A 13582-nucleotide genomic window follows, 5' to 3' on the forward strand; every position below is an offset into this window, starting at 1 on the left:
CACGGTCGCTTGTACCAAAATGTTGCTTGTATTGTGTTTTTGTAGTTTTGTAGTAAATGTTTGTTCAGTTCCTCCATGTATTGTTCCTGACGGGGACAACAAACTGAACTTTCTTAAAGACTACTGAATCAGCTGAGCTAAGTAAGATAAAGATATCAGCACTACAGGTCGCTGCGTGCTTGTGCAACAGAGACAATAAATAGGGATGAAAGGAGTTCTTGCTGAGAGTTACAAGAGAAGATTACCACTCTCCTTAATATTCAGGAAATGACTTGATCAGAATTTTTTAAAGATTAGAAGCAGGAAATAAGCAAGCCAGAAAAAAAACCCAAAGCACTTCTTGTTGTTTTAACATTTCAGTTTTTGCACAGATAAAATAAACAAGATATAGTGAGCTTCTTGGGTGGTGGCAGGGGGGTTTTATACAACTTTGGGCAGAGCTAGGCTCGCAGTTTCCTACTGCTTTTGGTCTTTATGGTAAGCTAAGCTAACATGAAGTATACCTTACAAACACACTCCAATAGTTCACTCATAATCATATACATAGTTCTCTTACTGAGCTCTTGTTGTTAACTCACTCAAACCAGCACTCGACTCTCATAGGAGGTCAAGGTCAAAGGCCATGAAGTCAAGGCATGCTGTTACAACCTGAAACATATTAGTATACTGTAAGTCAAAACAAAATCATATGTACTGTATATACTGAATTTGTGACTCAGAATAGTTAGAATAGTTATTTAAGGGGTCAGGTTGTTCTGTGCCAACAACGGAGCTCGTCTTGAATGCTGTGTTAGGCAGAGAGCGGGGAGTGAGCTCTTCCCACAGGCTTTTAACATTTCAGATTCCTTGCAGAACAGATATCCTCACCCTCTCGGGCCCCTCCCTCCCTCTGCCACACCAGAGAAAAGACCAGAGTGATCTCATCTACAAGTACTAATGGATTACACTGCAGCCTCTATCTGGCTCTGTCAGTGCTACTGATGAATGGGGTTTTCTGTGATTCACAGAGGAATGCTGCCTTATCATCAACTGATGAATGGGTTTGAGGAGCTGTTTTTCCAAACCCTCTGGTTTTGACATGCTGTGCAGTGAAAAGGATGTACTGTATCTTTGATCCCTCTGAAGTCCTATAAAATGGGTTTTCGGACAGCAATATCATGGTGACTTGTCAATGTTGAAATGAGGATTGTGCAACTTCTGCTCTGATTTGAAGTTGTTTTGAATAGCCTTAATGCTTAGTTAATCTAGAAACAACCCAAGCATGTCTTTAAAAGGTATAATTTATTTAGTTACACCTCATTTTCCTGCTTTCAGTAGGAGGGAGGATTTGTTTTTTCTGTAGACTGTCTGGTCACCATCAGGCGTCTGTCAGGTTATATTTCCTCGGCACTCATAACAAGTTGAACCTGCTTTCCATCTGTCAGCAGCAGGGACTTCCAGGTTCATACAGACAGAAAAACTCTAGAGGATAGAGTAAACAATCGTCAACATTGCTGAAACAGGGCCTTCAGAACGGTTAATCAACAGAGTTGTGTTGCTTCACAGTAAAAGGAGTCGTGGGGGTCCAATTCACCTTTAATCCTAACTCCTAACGTGCGCATATGGCACCATCTGCCTAATCCCAACCTCCCCTCTACAAACTACACTGATTAATTAAAGATCAGGAGACGAAAATCTAAACTTTCTTATGTGACAGAGCTGTTGCTGGCAGGACTAATAATACTAATTAATAATTATTAATAATCTCCCTGTGTTACTGATGTGATATCCCAAACAAGGGATTGTGTGCGGTTTGAGATCTTGAACCGCAGAAAGAACCGTCCTTTAGTATCTAATGTCCAGCTGTATCAGTCACTGTCAGCAGAGTTATTGTCCTGGTTGGCATCGACCGATGAGGTTTTATTTTGTTTGTTTGTTTGTTTTTTTTAAGGCCGATATGATACAGATTATTATTAACCAAGGAGACCAATAATCCATATTTGATATACTGATATACATTTGTAGTACAAGTGAAAATCTTCCTGTCAAAGTTTAGGAGAACCAGTGATGGAATGTAACGAATGTAAAAGTGCAATTCACCCAAGCACACGAGTATGTATATTTCAGTTTTCTGCTAGCTTATACAGTGGTATGAAAAAGTTTGGGCACCCCTGATCATTTTCAGGATTTTCCTTTATAAATCATTGGTTGTTCGGATCAGCAATTTCAGTTAAATATATCATATAGCAGACAAACACAGTGATATTTCAGAAGTGAAATGAAGTTTATAGGATTAACAGAAAGTGTGCAACAATTACTTAAACAACATTAGGCAGGTGCATAAATTTGGGCACCACAACAGAAAAATGACATCAAACTTTTTCATACCACTGTAATTACACTAATTTTGAGACAAATGTCATTCTTTTTAAGTAAGTACATTTATTTGTTAACTTCAGTTACTTTTCTGGTTCAGATTATTCAGTGTTTATAGGCTATTATTCATGATGTAAGCAGTTAGATTGTGTGGGTGGGATATGACCACAGACAGAGAGAGGAAACTGCATCATTTTTAAATTTTATTGGTAAGATCTATGTTAGTAAATGGAAAAATGCTGAATATGGAATCAGACTATAAAATATATATCGTATTGACCATAAGATTGCTGAATCTGATGCATCTGTTTCTGTCTTTTTGTTTTGCTTACAGGGAAACAGCCAACATCCCTCTCATTGCCCTGGGTCTGAAGGAGACAAAAGAAATTGACTTCTTCACTCTGTTAAAGGTACAGAAGCAACAACTACAGTTGCCCCACTTTGAGAGAAATGGCAATCTGAATTTGAAAATACAACAGGAGCACAAGAACCGAAATATTCAGATGAATGTTTACAAATACTGTTAATTTGCTGGAAGCAAATACGACCCACATTGGTAGGCCAATTTTCAATAAGGATTTAATTACAGCATTACGGAATTACTCCTTTCATTAAGCATTTGGGTCACATTGTCTGCGCCCTGTGCAAATGCTGCATTATGTTCACCACGTCATTCAAGAACAATACTTCATCTCTCCATAAAAATATTTCCCTGAAAGTAGGTTAGTAGTTCTTGAGCCCTGTAGTGTTCTCACGTAGCTGTGTCCCCATGAAACAAAGCGCTCTCGTAAAAGTCCCGATTGCACGTTTACAAGCACGATGATCCTGTTCTGGTTTGCCATCAATCAGTACGAGAGGCGTTCTGACTTTGTGGTGTCTGAGCATATTAATGCTTTATTTATTGACTGTAGTCACACCTCAGTTTTCAGGCCATCTTCCTCTGGCTGGCATTAACAAATGACATGTCTCACCAGTCTACTCTACGCAGTACAGTTGGACGTCTGTGTACAGTTAGGAATGATGTGACAGAGTGGACTGGTTGTTGGAGAAGCCACCCTGTAATTGAAAGGTCATGTGGTCATGTGGCTTGAGGAGCACTCCAACAGCTGGTCAGAAAACATACTGTATTGAGATGTTGAGATGTATTTGTCTCTGACAGGACTTCATCTTGGAGCACTACAGCGAAGATGGGAACAATTATGAAGATGACATTGCTGACCTGATGGACCTGAGACAGGTAGCGTAGATTCCTAGCTTAATGTGACATGTTAATCATTTGTAGTATGTGGCTTTTTTACTTTGCAGTAGGGTTACTGCCCCGGGTTTGCTGTGTGTGTGCACGTCACTTGGGTGGGTTAAATGCAGAGAACAAATTTCATTGGAGTGAGTTTCCTCCAATGACAAGATATGTCACTTTCCTTTCCTTCCTTCCTCAAATGATAAAAACATATTTTCTCAATCCCATCCTGTGACGGACATGTGAGAAACTATCCACATGTTTCTATTGCAACTGTTATTTTAGACCATTTGAGATTTTTTTCGTTTCATTTCCCAGGCTTGCAGAACTCCAAGTCGAAATGAGGCCGGGGTGGAATTGCTTGCAAAATACTTCAGCCATCTTCCTCTGATTGAGAGCCGATTCTTCTCCCCATCCCACCAGACTGGCATCTTCTTCACCTGGTACATGCGAGTTATGACCAGTTATTATAAAAAACAAAGCAAAACAAAACAAAACAAATAATAATAGTAATAATATTAACCATCTTTAAGAGAAATTATTAACTGTACTTCCTGAAATTTTATTGTTAAAATAAAAATGGTGGAAAAAAAACAAATACAAATGGACATTACAATAGTTTCCAAAACAAATAAGAAATGAATCGTAAAGAAATAATAAATATGGGCTTAACTTCCTCACCTTAGGAGAGAATGGTGCAGAAAGAAAGACAACAGATGAGGTTATACCAGTGAAAAAGAAATAAGCCAAGGACATTTAAAAGAACGCTGCCTTGCTCTTTATTGGGGTTTTTCAAAGGCTAAGCTTAAACAGCAAACACTCAGTCAGGTTGTTACTTTTGAAAGTTGTTCAGATAGAGTGGACTGGTTTGGTTCTTCCTTCCTGCCGTATTTTTCACCTGTTACAAGCAGAAGAGAAATTTTGCTGAGAGACGAGAGAACTGCTGCAGTGCACATGAGACACATGGGCTTAGATAAGTTTGTCCTGATCACCAACTAAACTAATCTCTCAGATATTAGATATTTTACCCTTGGGTGGACCAACAAGATATGAACAAAGTACACACATATTGTTTTTAGCAATATTCTGCAATATTCTTGGATGTTATTGTTATGTGATTGTTTACTAATGCTGACTCTGGTTAATGGAGTTTGTGTGGGTAAAAGGAGCAGTTTTCATCCATCTGAGGGAAATTTTGTATCATCAAGCACTAAGCGCTTGAAAACCAAAAGCAATGTTTCCAGCAAAGTGCTTTCAGTATAGTACCCTTGGAAACCGTATGTAACCCATAATAAATGTACCTAAGCCCCAGATCTGTTTTGTGTTTCCACTACTCTCAAATGTAGGCAGGGTTGCTTTAGGGGTAAACCATTTTACTTTTCCAATAGTAGGGACTCAACAGATGAGATTTTTCTTGATCTTGAGAAGCTGCAGTATTTCTTTAACTGTTGCACTGCCTTTAGGCTTCTTAAGGCTGCATTGGAAGAGGAACTGGAATGACTGCATACAAACTGCTCATGCTTTGTTCTGTTCATATTTATGGTCATTTTCTTCAACTTTTAACAATAGAAACTCAAACGCAAAGCATTCTAATGTGTTACCAACTGAACTGAACCTGTTTGGTTGAAGAGAGGCTAAAATGCAAGTTGTGACCCCTGAGAGACTTTATGTTAGATGTACTTAATTCATTCATGCGGCAGAGAAAAGAGAGATTAGCTTAAGGGTACAAACCCTTTTTAATTGTTCTAAAGATGGTTTAAACTCAGAGACAATGTGTAAATAAAAAATATATAGCATGTTTAAAGGTTCCTACACCAAAGTGTTGAAAATAGACTTTTATTCTGTATTTAAGTGATTGCAGACATCATCAAATATCTTTTACATTGTTAATCTTTTTGGCCTCTCCTTTTTTATTTATTTATTTCTTCTTTTATTACATTTTAGAACTGTTTTGATTTCCGCCTTGCAAAAATAAATAATGACAGTTGTCACTTCTTTTCCCCAGGTATGATTCCTTCACAGGAGTGCCAGTGTGCCAACAGAACCTATCACTGGAGAAGGCCAGCATCCTCTTCAACATGGCCGCCCTCTACTCTCAGATCGGTACCCGTAGTGACCGACAGACGATAGCCGGCTTGGAGGAGGCCATTTCTTCCTTCCAGATAGCTGCAGGTAGGATAAGCTGTTTAATCAGACAATTCCTCTCTAGCCAGGTTAGAAATGACTATCTTTAAGAGACATATTGGCCATAGCTAAGTTTCTATTGACAGAACCTGTTCATAAAGATAAGTGAATGGAATAGATAGAGAAAAACAAATAATAAACACTGACATCGACATGTGCACTTCATTTTCCCCTTGCAGACATTTTCAAATGACCTTAACTTTAAAACGGCACACAGTGTTCAACCTTATTATCAAAGTATGTGCCAGACTCCACCCTCTTCTGCTTCATGATTGAGAACGGGTGCAGTTTGTGTCTTTCTGGATTCTTGGTATGAGGCTGAGCTCCAGGGAAGCACCAGTCATATGTGCTGGTCTCCCAGCCCCCTGAGGTTTCAGGAAGCTCAAACCAGCTTTGATAGAATTATGACTTGGCCGTAAGATGAGTATGGTGGTATAATTACTGCTCTGCACAGGCAATGGCTTTGGTTATGTTGATGGCTATAATTTAGGCTTGTACTGTGTAAAAAAAAATATGCCTGTAATGAGGAACATTGTCACCAGTATAAGTACTCAGTAAGAAACTAAGCTGGGAGGCAGTAAGTTGGGATGCTAGCTGTAGTAGGTCTGCTGCAGTGCCCTTAAGTCAGGACACAAAAGAGTTTTGGAGGGTGTGAGAAGCCAGCCAACAATGGCAAAATCTTAGATGAAGACCATCAAGGCAGTGCTCTGTTATTAAGTTGTCTACAACTCTCTGCTGCCAGGTTTTTAATCTGTAAAATAAGAGGGAGGCGTTCTCAGTTGGAATGCAGATGGCCTTTATGCTTCCACTGAACATGAAAAACTAATTTAAAAAGGTTTGTGTCTTGGCTCAATTTTAAAGAAGCACACACACTCACTCACTCACTTGTAGCAGTGAGCTTTTCTCCCTTGCTGGTTGCCATAGTAACAGCAACAGGCCCTAGGAAAAAAAGAAGTCGATGTTCTAACAAACTGAATCATTTAACTTTCTGTATGGAACCTTTTTAAAGCATCTGTATAAGAGAGTATCATTAATTAGAGTTAATGCACGTAAATGACAGATTCCAGTCGGAATGTGCCTCTTCTTAATTAGCTGACCCTGAACTAACTGATGAGAAAAGAGAAAAGATATTTAATTCCTGGAAAGCCTTGAAGTAGAATTGTAAAATCGCCCTGTCCCTTGTCATTGTTTTAGCACAGAGTCTCCTAACTGAACTAGCTTATAAACTATAGTCTGGTTTCAAGCTGTGCTGTCCTCTCACCCTCACCCCTCAGGTACCCTGAACCACCTGAAGGAAACATTCACCCACACTCCCAGCTATGACATGAGTCCAGCCATGCTCAGTATGTTGATTCGGTTGATGCTTGCTCAGGCTCAGGAGTGCCTGTTTGAGAAGATTGCACTGCCTGGGATCCGAAACCAGTTCTATTCCCTGATGAAAATGGCCCAGGAGGCTGCAAAGGTAAATGGCAGCAAAGATGCACAGTCCTCACATCATATAGGCACAGTGTTCTCTCTTTCTCTTACTGTAGGGTCAGTAGGATATACTGTACTTAAGGTGAATGTAAAGTAATAATGTCACCACAGCTCAATTCTTCACTTCTGTCAGCAATTTAAACTGGATCAGTGCTTTTAATGTCCTCTTAGTAACTCTATCCCCTTTTTCCTGCCAGGTCTCAGAAATCTACGACCAAGTCCACCAGTCCATGATCCAGACGCCAATTAAAGACAATGTCCCGCTGTTCTGGTCCACCATGTCGCAAGTCAAAACCAACCACTACCGCTCCATGGCACACTTCTTTGTAGCCTCAGCGCTGCTGGACCATCAATGTAAGAAAAATAGTTTATAGAGACCTTAATAATTTACAAGTAGATTTGAAGTGTAAAAGATGATGAAGCAAGGTTGAACTTTTGAATCAGAGAAAGCAAAAATGAAAGAACTAAAAACCTTGTAGCTATTATTTGCTAGTAATTCTAAATTTACATTATATTGCAGTGATCAGCACTTCTGTCAGAGCAGGAGATTTGTTTAAAATGCATTGTCATTTGCATGTAGTGTATACTGCACCCAACACAGTATTGCCTTACCTACCAAATGGAGACAGGTGTGTCTTTCCATTGACATACTGTAAACATAAAGTTTTATAATTCTAGAATTGGAGCAGAAACACAAACCAAATATTGTCCCTCAGTGCAATTTATGTCAGCAAAGTTTTATTCACTCCAACCAAACATCTACTGTACAACTTTTAGTCTTCTTTTCCTATGGTATTAGCCTGGCTGTTGACTGTGGAGGTGTAAAACAGTTCTGGGATTGGTGCTGTAAGACTTTAGCTGCCTGATTCTGAGCACTCTGGAAAACCTGATCCTTCTCTTAAAGTGCTGTATGGGCCACTGGGTTGGCAATGTCAGATGGCTGGATTGAACCACAGCCAGCCACAGTGTTATTACATAACGGCTATTTAGAGCTACACACACACACACACACGCCCCATGCTAAAGAGAGGCTAAGTTTCCAGCTCGGTGGTAGGACAGACAGAGTGAGAGTGGAGGAACAGTGGTTGGAGTGAGTGAAATCGAGTGGATGTACTGTAGACTGCTGGGGGATTATAGTTATGTAGCCTTTTAATGCTGAGAGAGCGACTGAGAGAGAGAAAGAAGGGGAGTAGTGAGTAAACAGAAACCCTCGAGTAGTGCTGTTGCAAATTTTATATCATACCGCTTTAGCTCTTGGTGGCTTTTGTTTTTGCTAACACTTTATAGATGTCAAAAATAATATTATCATCACATATCTCATAATATGTTTAGTTAACAGATGATTCATTTGTTTACAGCCCTATACTTCAATTCAGAATTTCCTACATCTATGCATTAACATTTAGCAGCTGAAGAGAAATTAAATGAAAACCAAAATTAAACAGAATGCAGCAGATTAGATGAGGATTTAAGGTGGACAGTCACAGTTAACCCAGTGCAATGAATGGGACAGGACTGATTAGAGGAACAACAGAGCGAAGCAGCTTTGAGTCTGGCAGCTCATTAACAGATTCCTCTGTGACAGAGGAGAATAGAGCAATTAACCACAAGACTGCAGAGAGAGGAATGGAACAGAATGAACACTGCGGTTGTAAACCGACGAACTACAAACAATGCTAAATAAACACTTTATACTGTCTCTATGAAGTGGACTATTCAGGGGAAGCCGAGAAAGTTCTTTTGCTAAATGTGGTGAATGGGGAGATGAAGGATGGACAGTCACTTCTTTATTTGAGTACACACATTGTACATGTGAAACAAACAACGTCCAAACCTAAATGTGGGTAATGGTTAAGGTGAGGCATAGTGACTCATCTTAAACACCATTCTGAGTTGTAGCCATTAGCTACCTTGTCAGCACTTTGCAGAACAGCCCTCAATTTCACCCCTGGTTTCTCATAACGTTACAGCTCCTCCGCTCTTGTGGTTGTTGTTTACTGTATTCCACAAAGCTTAATGAAAGCATATCTCCAGTCACCATTTCTGTGGTGAGCTGACTAATCTTCTCTGCCCTGGTGGCCTCACAACACACTGTCAGCTACATTGTCTCTGTCTGATCTGTCTCTGCTGTTTTCTTCTTGTGCTTGTTGCACAAGTGATAATAATCATCAAACTAGTTGTTCTATAATAAGCAAATTTAACATTACATCTCTTTCACTTCACTATCATTTAGTTTATTTTGTCAAAATTCTTCGAAACTGATCCCTATTTTGAAAGTGATATGACATCAGGTGCCCATATCTATTATTTAGGGACCTGTGCAGATATTCATAGACCTCACTGTCTGAACTTTTAAAATAGAACAGGGTTAGTTTACTTCTATATTCATTATATTAAAAAAAAATGTATGTATTCATGCCCATCGCTGCTGTCTACTTCCTATAATCAAAACAATCATGGCATTGTGCCATTGATGTGCCAGATGTTAGCCATTTGTTTCCACACTCATAACATTCTGTGTGTTCAGTGAGTCCCAGTGATGATGAGGACCAGCTGGAGAAAACCTTGTCACAGGTCTATGACCGCCTTCCTGAGGGACGCACACCTCTGGACATCCTGAAAAAGAAAGATGAACGTGAACGCATCGGTAAGAGTGAGCAGATTGGCTGAGCACAGCGGAAGGCAAACACCACACCTGACTCTCCCTGTTCTTCGCCCTTATGCGCTTCTCCTCATCTTGTCTTATGGCTAATGTTCCCTTGTCGCCCCAGGCAAAGCACACATTCGTCGGGCCATCGCAGGCCACGAGGAGGCTCTGAGGATCTGCGGCTTGTGCCCCCACTTGAACAAGCTGGAGGTGCTGCAGGAGATTTTAAAAGCCAGCCACCAGCGCTCACTCAACAAGTACAGTGAACACGAAAATGAGGAACAGTTTACTGACTACACGGAGGCCCCAGACATCATCTGTGAGTCTTTCAAGAGAAAACAAAACCATAGCGATGGAAATATTCTGTTCCCAAAAGAAGAAAGTCAAAGATAGGATTAGAATAGTATTGAGCGTTGATGACAGCTACTCTTCTGTGGTTGACATAGAACCTAAGCAGTCACCTTAGTGTCACCACAACAAACATTTCACAAATGACCCAAATGTCAAGAAGGAGCAGTGTGTTGCTTTGCGAGGTTTGTCTCCCAGGAAACGGTTCATAAAAAGGCTGCTGCGTTGTGTACCACGCCTACTGCAATCAGATGTGATAAGTTACATTTATGTCCAGGTACAGATGATGTAATGTTTGCACTGCTGACTCCCTGCCTGCCTCTCTACCGGGTGACATTTGAAATGTGGTTGTGACAGTAAACACTGTAGAATGACAGCATTGTTTTCCCCCTTTCTTTCCAATAGCTAAAACAGAGCACAAAGCAGAGATGGAGGTTCCTGCTACCACAAAGGTGAAAGTCACAGACTTCTTCCAAAGGCTGGTATGTGGGTTACTAATATTTTCCACTCACATTGCTGTTTTTTTCACATGTTGGTTGGTTTTTTCATCAAGTGACAAAGAAATGGCTCTGGATTTGTGTTTTAAAAACCTTGGAAGTGTACTTGTTTCTTTTAACGCCCAGAGTTTATTTTTTTGTTGTTTCTGAATGTAGCCAACCGAGGGTGAGTCTCCTGGAAGCTTTGGTACATTGGACCAGTAGTCAAGTCCTGTCTTGTTTCCAAAGCCTCCTGGACATTCATCCAAAGCAAAAAAAAAAGAAAAAAGAAAGCAAAACTAACACTAACCATGGGCAGAGGTGCTCTGATCCTGGCTTGGTTGTCTGCGTGGTGGCAAGGAGGGGGCACAAGCATCCTTTTGCCTCTGAAATCTTCTGTTCACCTCCTCTGAAAGAGACACTGAGTTGGGATTTATTTCTTTCGTCTAGCAAGGTTACTATAATAGTCAGACTTCAGTTTGAAGACGAAAAACCTTGTGATGAATTAACTGGCGAGGAGGTCAAGGGATACAGCTGATGTTCCCAGACAACAAGTGTGAGGGGATTCTGTGAATAAGTACCTCAGGTACAACTCCACCTGGGCACTCATCAACAGCCCCAGTGACAAGGCTTCGATTATTTACCACAGTTCCACAGAGAAGTGAGAGTGTAAACAATTAAATCCAGCACAATCTCCCCGTCCAATCAGTACTGTGGTAGCTCAAGGACTAGATTGACAAGCATGAGCTTTTGCTACATACTGACAGGATTTTCTGCAGGAGAGATTTTCCCACCAGATAAGCAGTGTATTAATGGGAGAGAGTGTTTGACGTGTGTAATTAGTTATGGCAAGTGTCGAAATGATTCAACGATAAGTTGATCTGATCAACGGAGAAGTGACTAATGTTTTATATGTTAAAAGATTCATTTATTATTTAGAATTAATTGACAATTAAAATAACTGTTAAACGCAGCCATAGTTGTGTCATGCAGCTGTAGCCCCACAGTGTCGTACATCTGTAGCTCAACAATCAAGTAAACATGAGTAATTAAAGTATTTTGTAAAGTAAAGTATTTTGAGAATGTTTTTCTTATGACTCACTTTGTTTGAATGAAAGGTTAGGTGCCTATCAAAGTGAAATGTGACTGGCCTATTTAGAGTGCAAATCTGGGAAACGCACGCACTCATCTCAGAGATCTGGGAAGCAGGTGTAAGACAGAAATATCATTTTGATATGGCCGCATGACTTTCACATACCCCCTGAGTTTGTATAAAGTATAGGTGTGTACTGATGTTCTAACAGATCAAAGATGTCGACTGGGACTAGCTTATGAGGATAGAGGATAGATAGAGCTTATGAGAAGAGATTTTATGTTATATATTCTCCTTGGACGAGAGGATATTTTTCTTTTGAGTCCTCTGAGTAAACCTACAGCCATATTTACCACAGTTTACCCGCAATGTCCCCACTCAGGGCCCTCTATCAGTCTTCTCAGCCAAGCAGCGGTGGACAGCCCCACGGACAATACGACTTCATGCAGAAGACAGAGACCTGGGCTTCACCCTGAAAGGAGACACTCCAGTCCAGGTGGTTTCGTTGGACCCCCTCTGCTCAGCTGCTGTGAGTTAAACTATATTTTTTACCTTTGCCTGAAGGGAAGATTTATCTTCTATTTTTGCAGCCAGCTGGCCTTTAGAAGCTTGACCTGTTATCTAGATGGGTATTCCATCACAGTGCACATTTGGTAGTTTATGGAATAACACATGCAAATCCATCTGTATCATCCTTTGAGAATGGTTTTTTATGCCTTACGATGGTAAGCTATGATGTTCTAGCTGATGAGAGGCAGCCATAGTTTCACACAGACGGTTTTAATTGTGTTCAGGTAAAAATTAACAGACAGAATTAACAGTATTTGCAGCACAGAGAACTCTTCAGAGAGCCATGTTCAATAGTCTTCTGTCAAACTTAAACACATGCCAAATGCACAGGTTGCTTAATATTAAGTTCCAGCAACAAGACAGCAAGTAGCAGCCTGTAGCTTTGTCTACAATGAAAGGACAGCTAAATGCCTCTCCCCTTCCCTCCCCTCCACAGCCATTTGGGTTACTAATTTAATTAAGAATCAGAGACTATTTACTCTCTGCAATCCCTTTCAGTCTGACAGTTCATTAGGTGGTGCTGACAAAGAGCAGAGTCTTATGAGGCTCTGCAGGCTATGCAGAGAAACAGATTAGTAGTATTACGCAAGCCTAACTAGGCCAAACACTTTATGACTTTTAATACTGTATTCAACAAGATTTATTCTGGAACTGGGCGATTGGAGTTGCTGGCCTGCCTTTGGTGAACACAACAGATAAAGTTATCAGACAGAAATAACTGAGCTCATGTTGATAAGACAGACGTCCCACAGCTATTAATAATGTGCTCTGGGTCAAAGGTTTGGGACTAAACCTTTGTGTTTTCTCTGCTAATCCCTTCTACCTCCAGGGCGTTGAAGGAAAGCAGGTGAAACTGACAACGGAACCTTCAGCCGTTAATATTTACTCTGTGTGCTGCAGTATTGGGATATTTCAGTTGACCCCCTTCTCCTCTCTAAATCCTGTTTTCCCTTCAGGCTGATGGTCTAAGAGAGGGCGACTACATTGTGGCAGTGGGCGACACAGACTGCAAATGGTTGGGTGTGGGTGAGGTGATGCGGTTGCTGAAAGACGTTAACGAGGAGGGAATTGACATCCAGGTGGTCAGCATGATGGACAGCAACCCTCCAATGGTATGCTGCTCTTTCCTCCATTCCTATTGGCAGAGAGAAGAGACATCTCTCTGGGTTCCTTGATTGAAAACTAGTGACAGAAAA

General features: G+C 40.6%; 1 protein-coding gene across 2 annotated transcripts in view; it reads left to right on the forward strand.

The window, feature by feature from the left end:
* rhpn2 (rhophilin, Rho GTPase binding protein 2) overlaps positions 1-13582 on the forward strand; it is a 29353-nt gene that overhangs the window by 13014 nt on the left and 2757 nt on the right. Inside the window, exons 4-14 of one of the 2 annotated variants that reach the window (XM_046401916.1) lie at positions 2690-2765; positions 3515-3592; positions 3911-4035; positions 5598-5764; positions 7051-7238; positions 7450-7606; positions 9780-9899; positions 10024-10218; positions 10653-10699; positions 12199-12345; positions 13343-13498. In XM_046401916.1, the coding sequence (XP_046257872.1) occupies positions 2690-2765; positions 3515-3592; positions 3911-4035; positions 5598-5764; positions 7051-7238; positions 7450-7606; positions 9780-9899; positions 10024-10218; positions 10653-10699; positions 12199-12345; positions 13343-13498 (1456 nt within the window). Of the gene's footprint in view, positions 1-2689; positions 2766-3514; positions 3593-3910; positions 4036-5597; positions 5765-7050; positions 7239-7449; positions 7607-9779; positions 9900-10023; positions 10219-10652; positions 10730-12198; positions 12346-13342; positions 13499-13582 lie in introns of both variants that reach the window. The other variant, XM_046401827.1, reaches the window with a different exon arrangement.

Source organism: Scatophagus argus, chromosome 1 (assembly GCF_020382885.2).
Source record: "Scatophagus argus isolate fScaArg1 chromosome 1, fScaArg1.pri, whole genome shotgun sequence".
NCBI classification, from domain to species: Eukaryota; Metazoa; Chordata; class Actinopteri; family Scatophagidae; genus Scatophagus; species Scatophagus argus.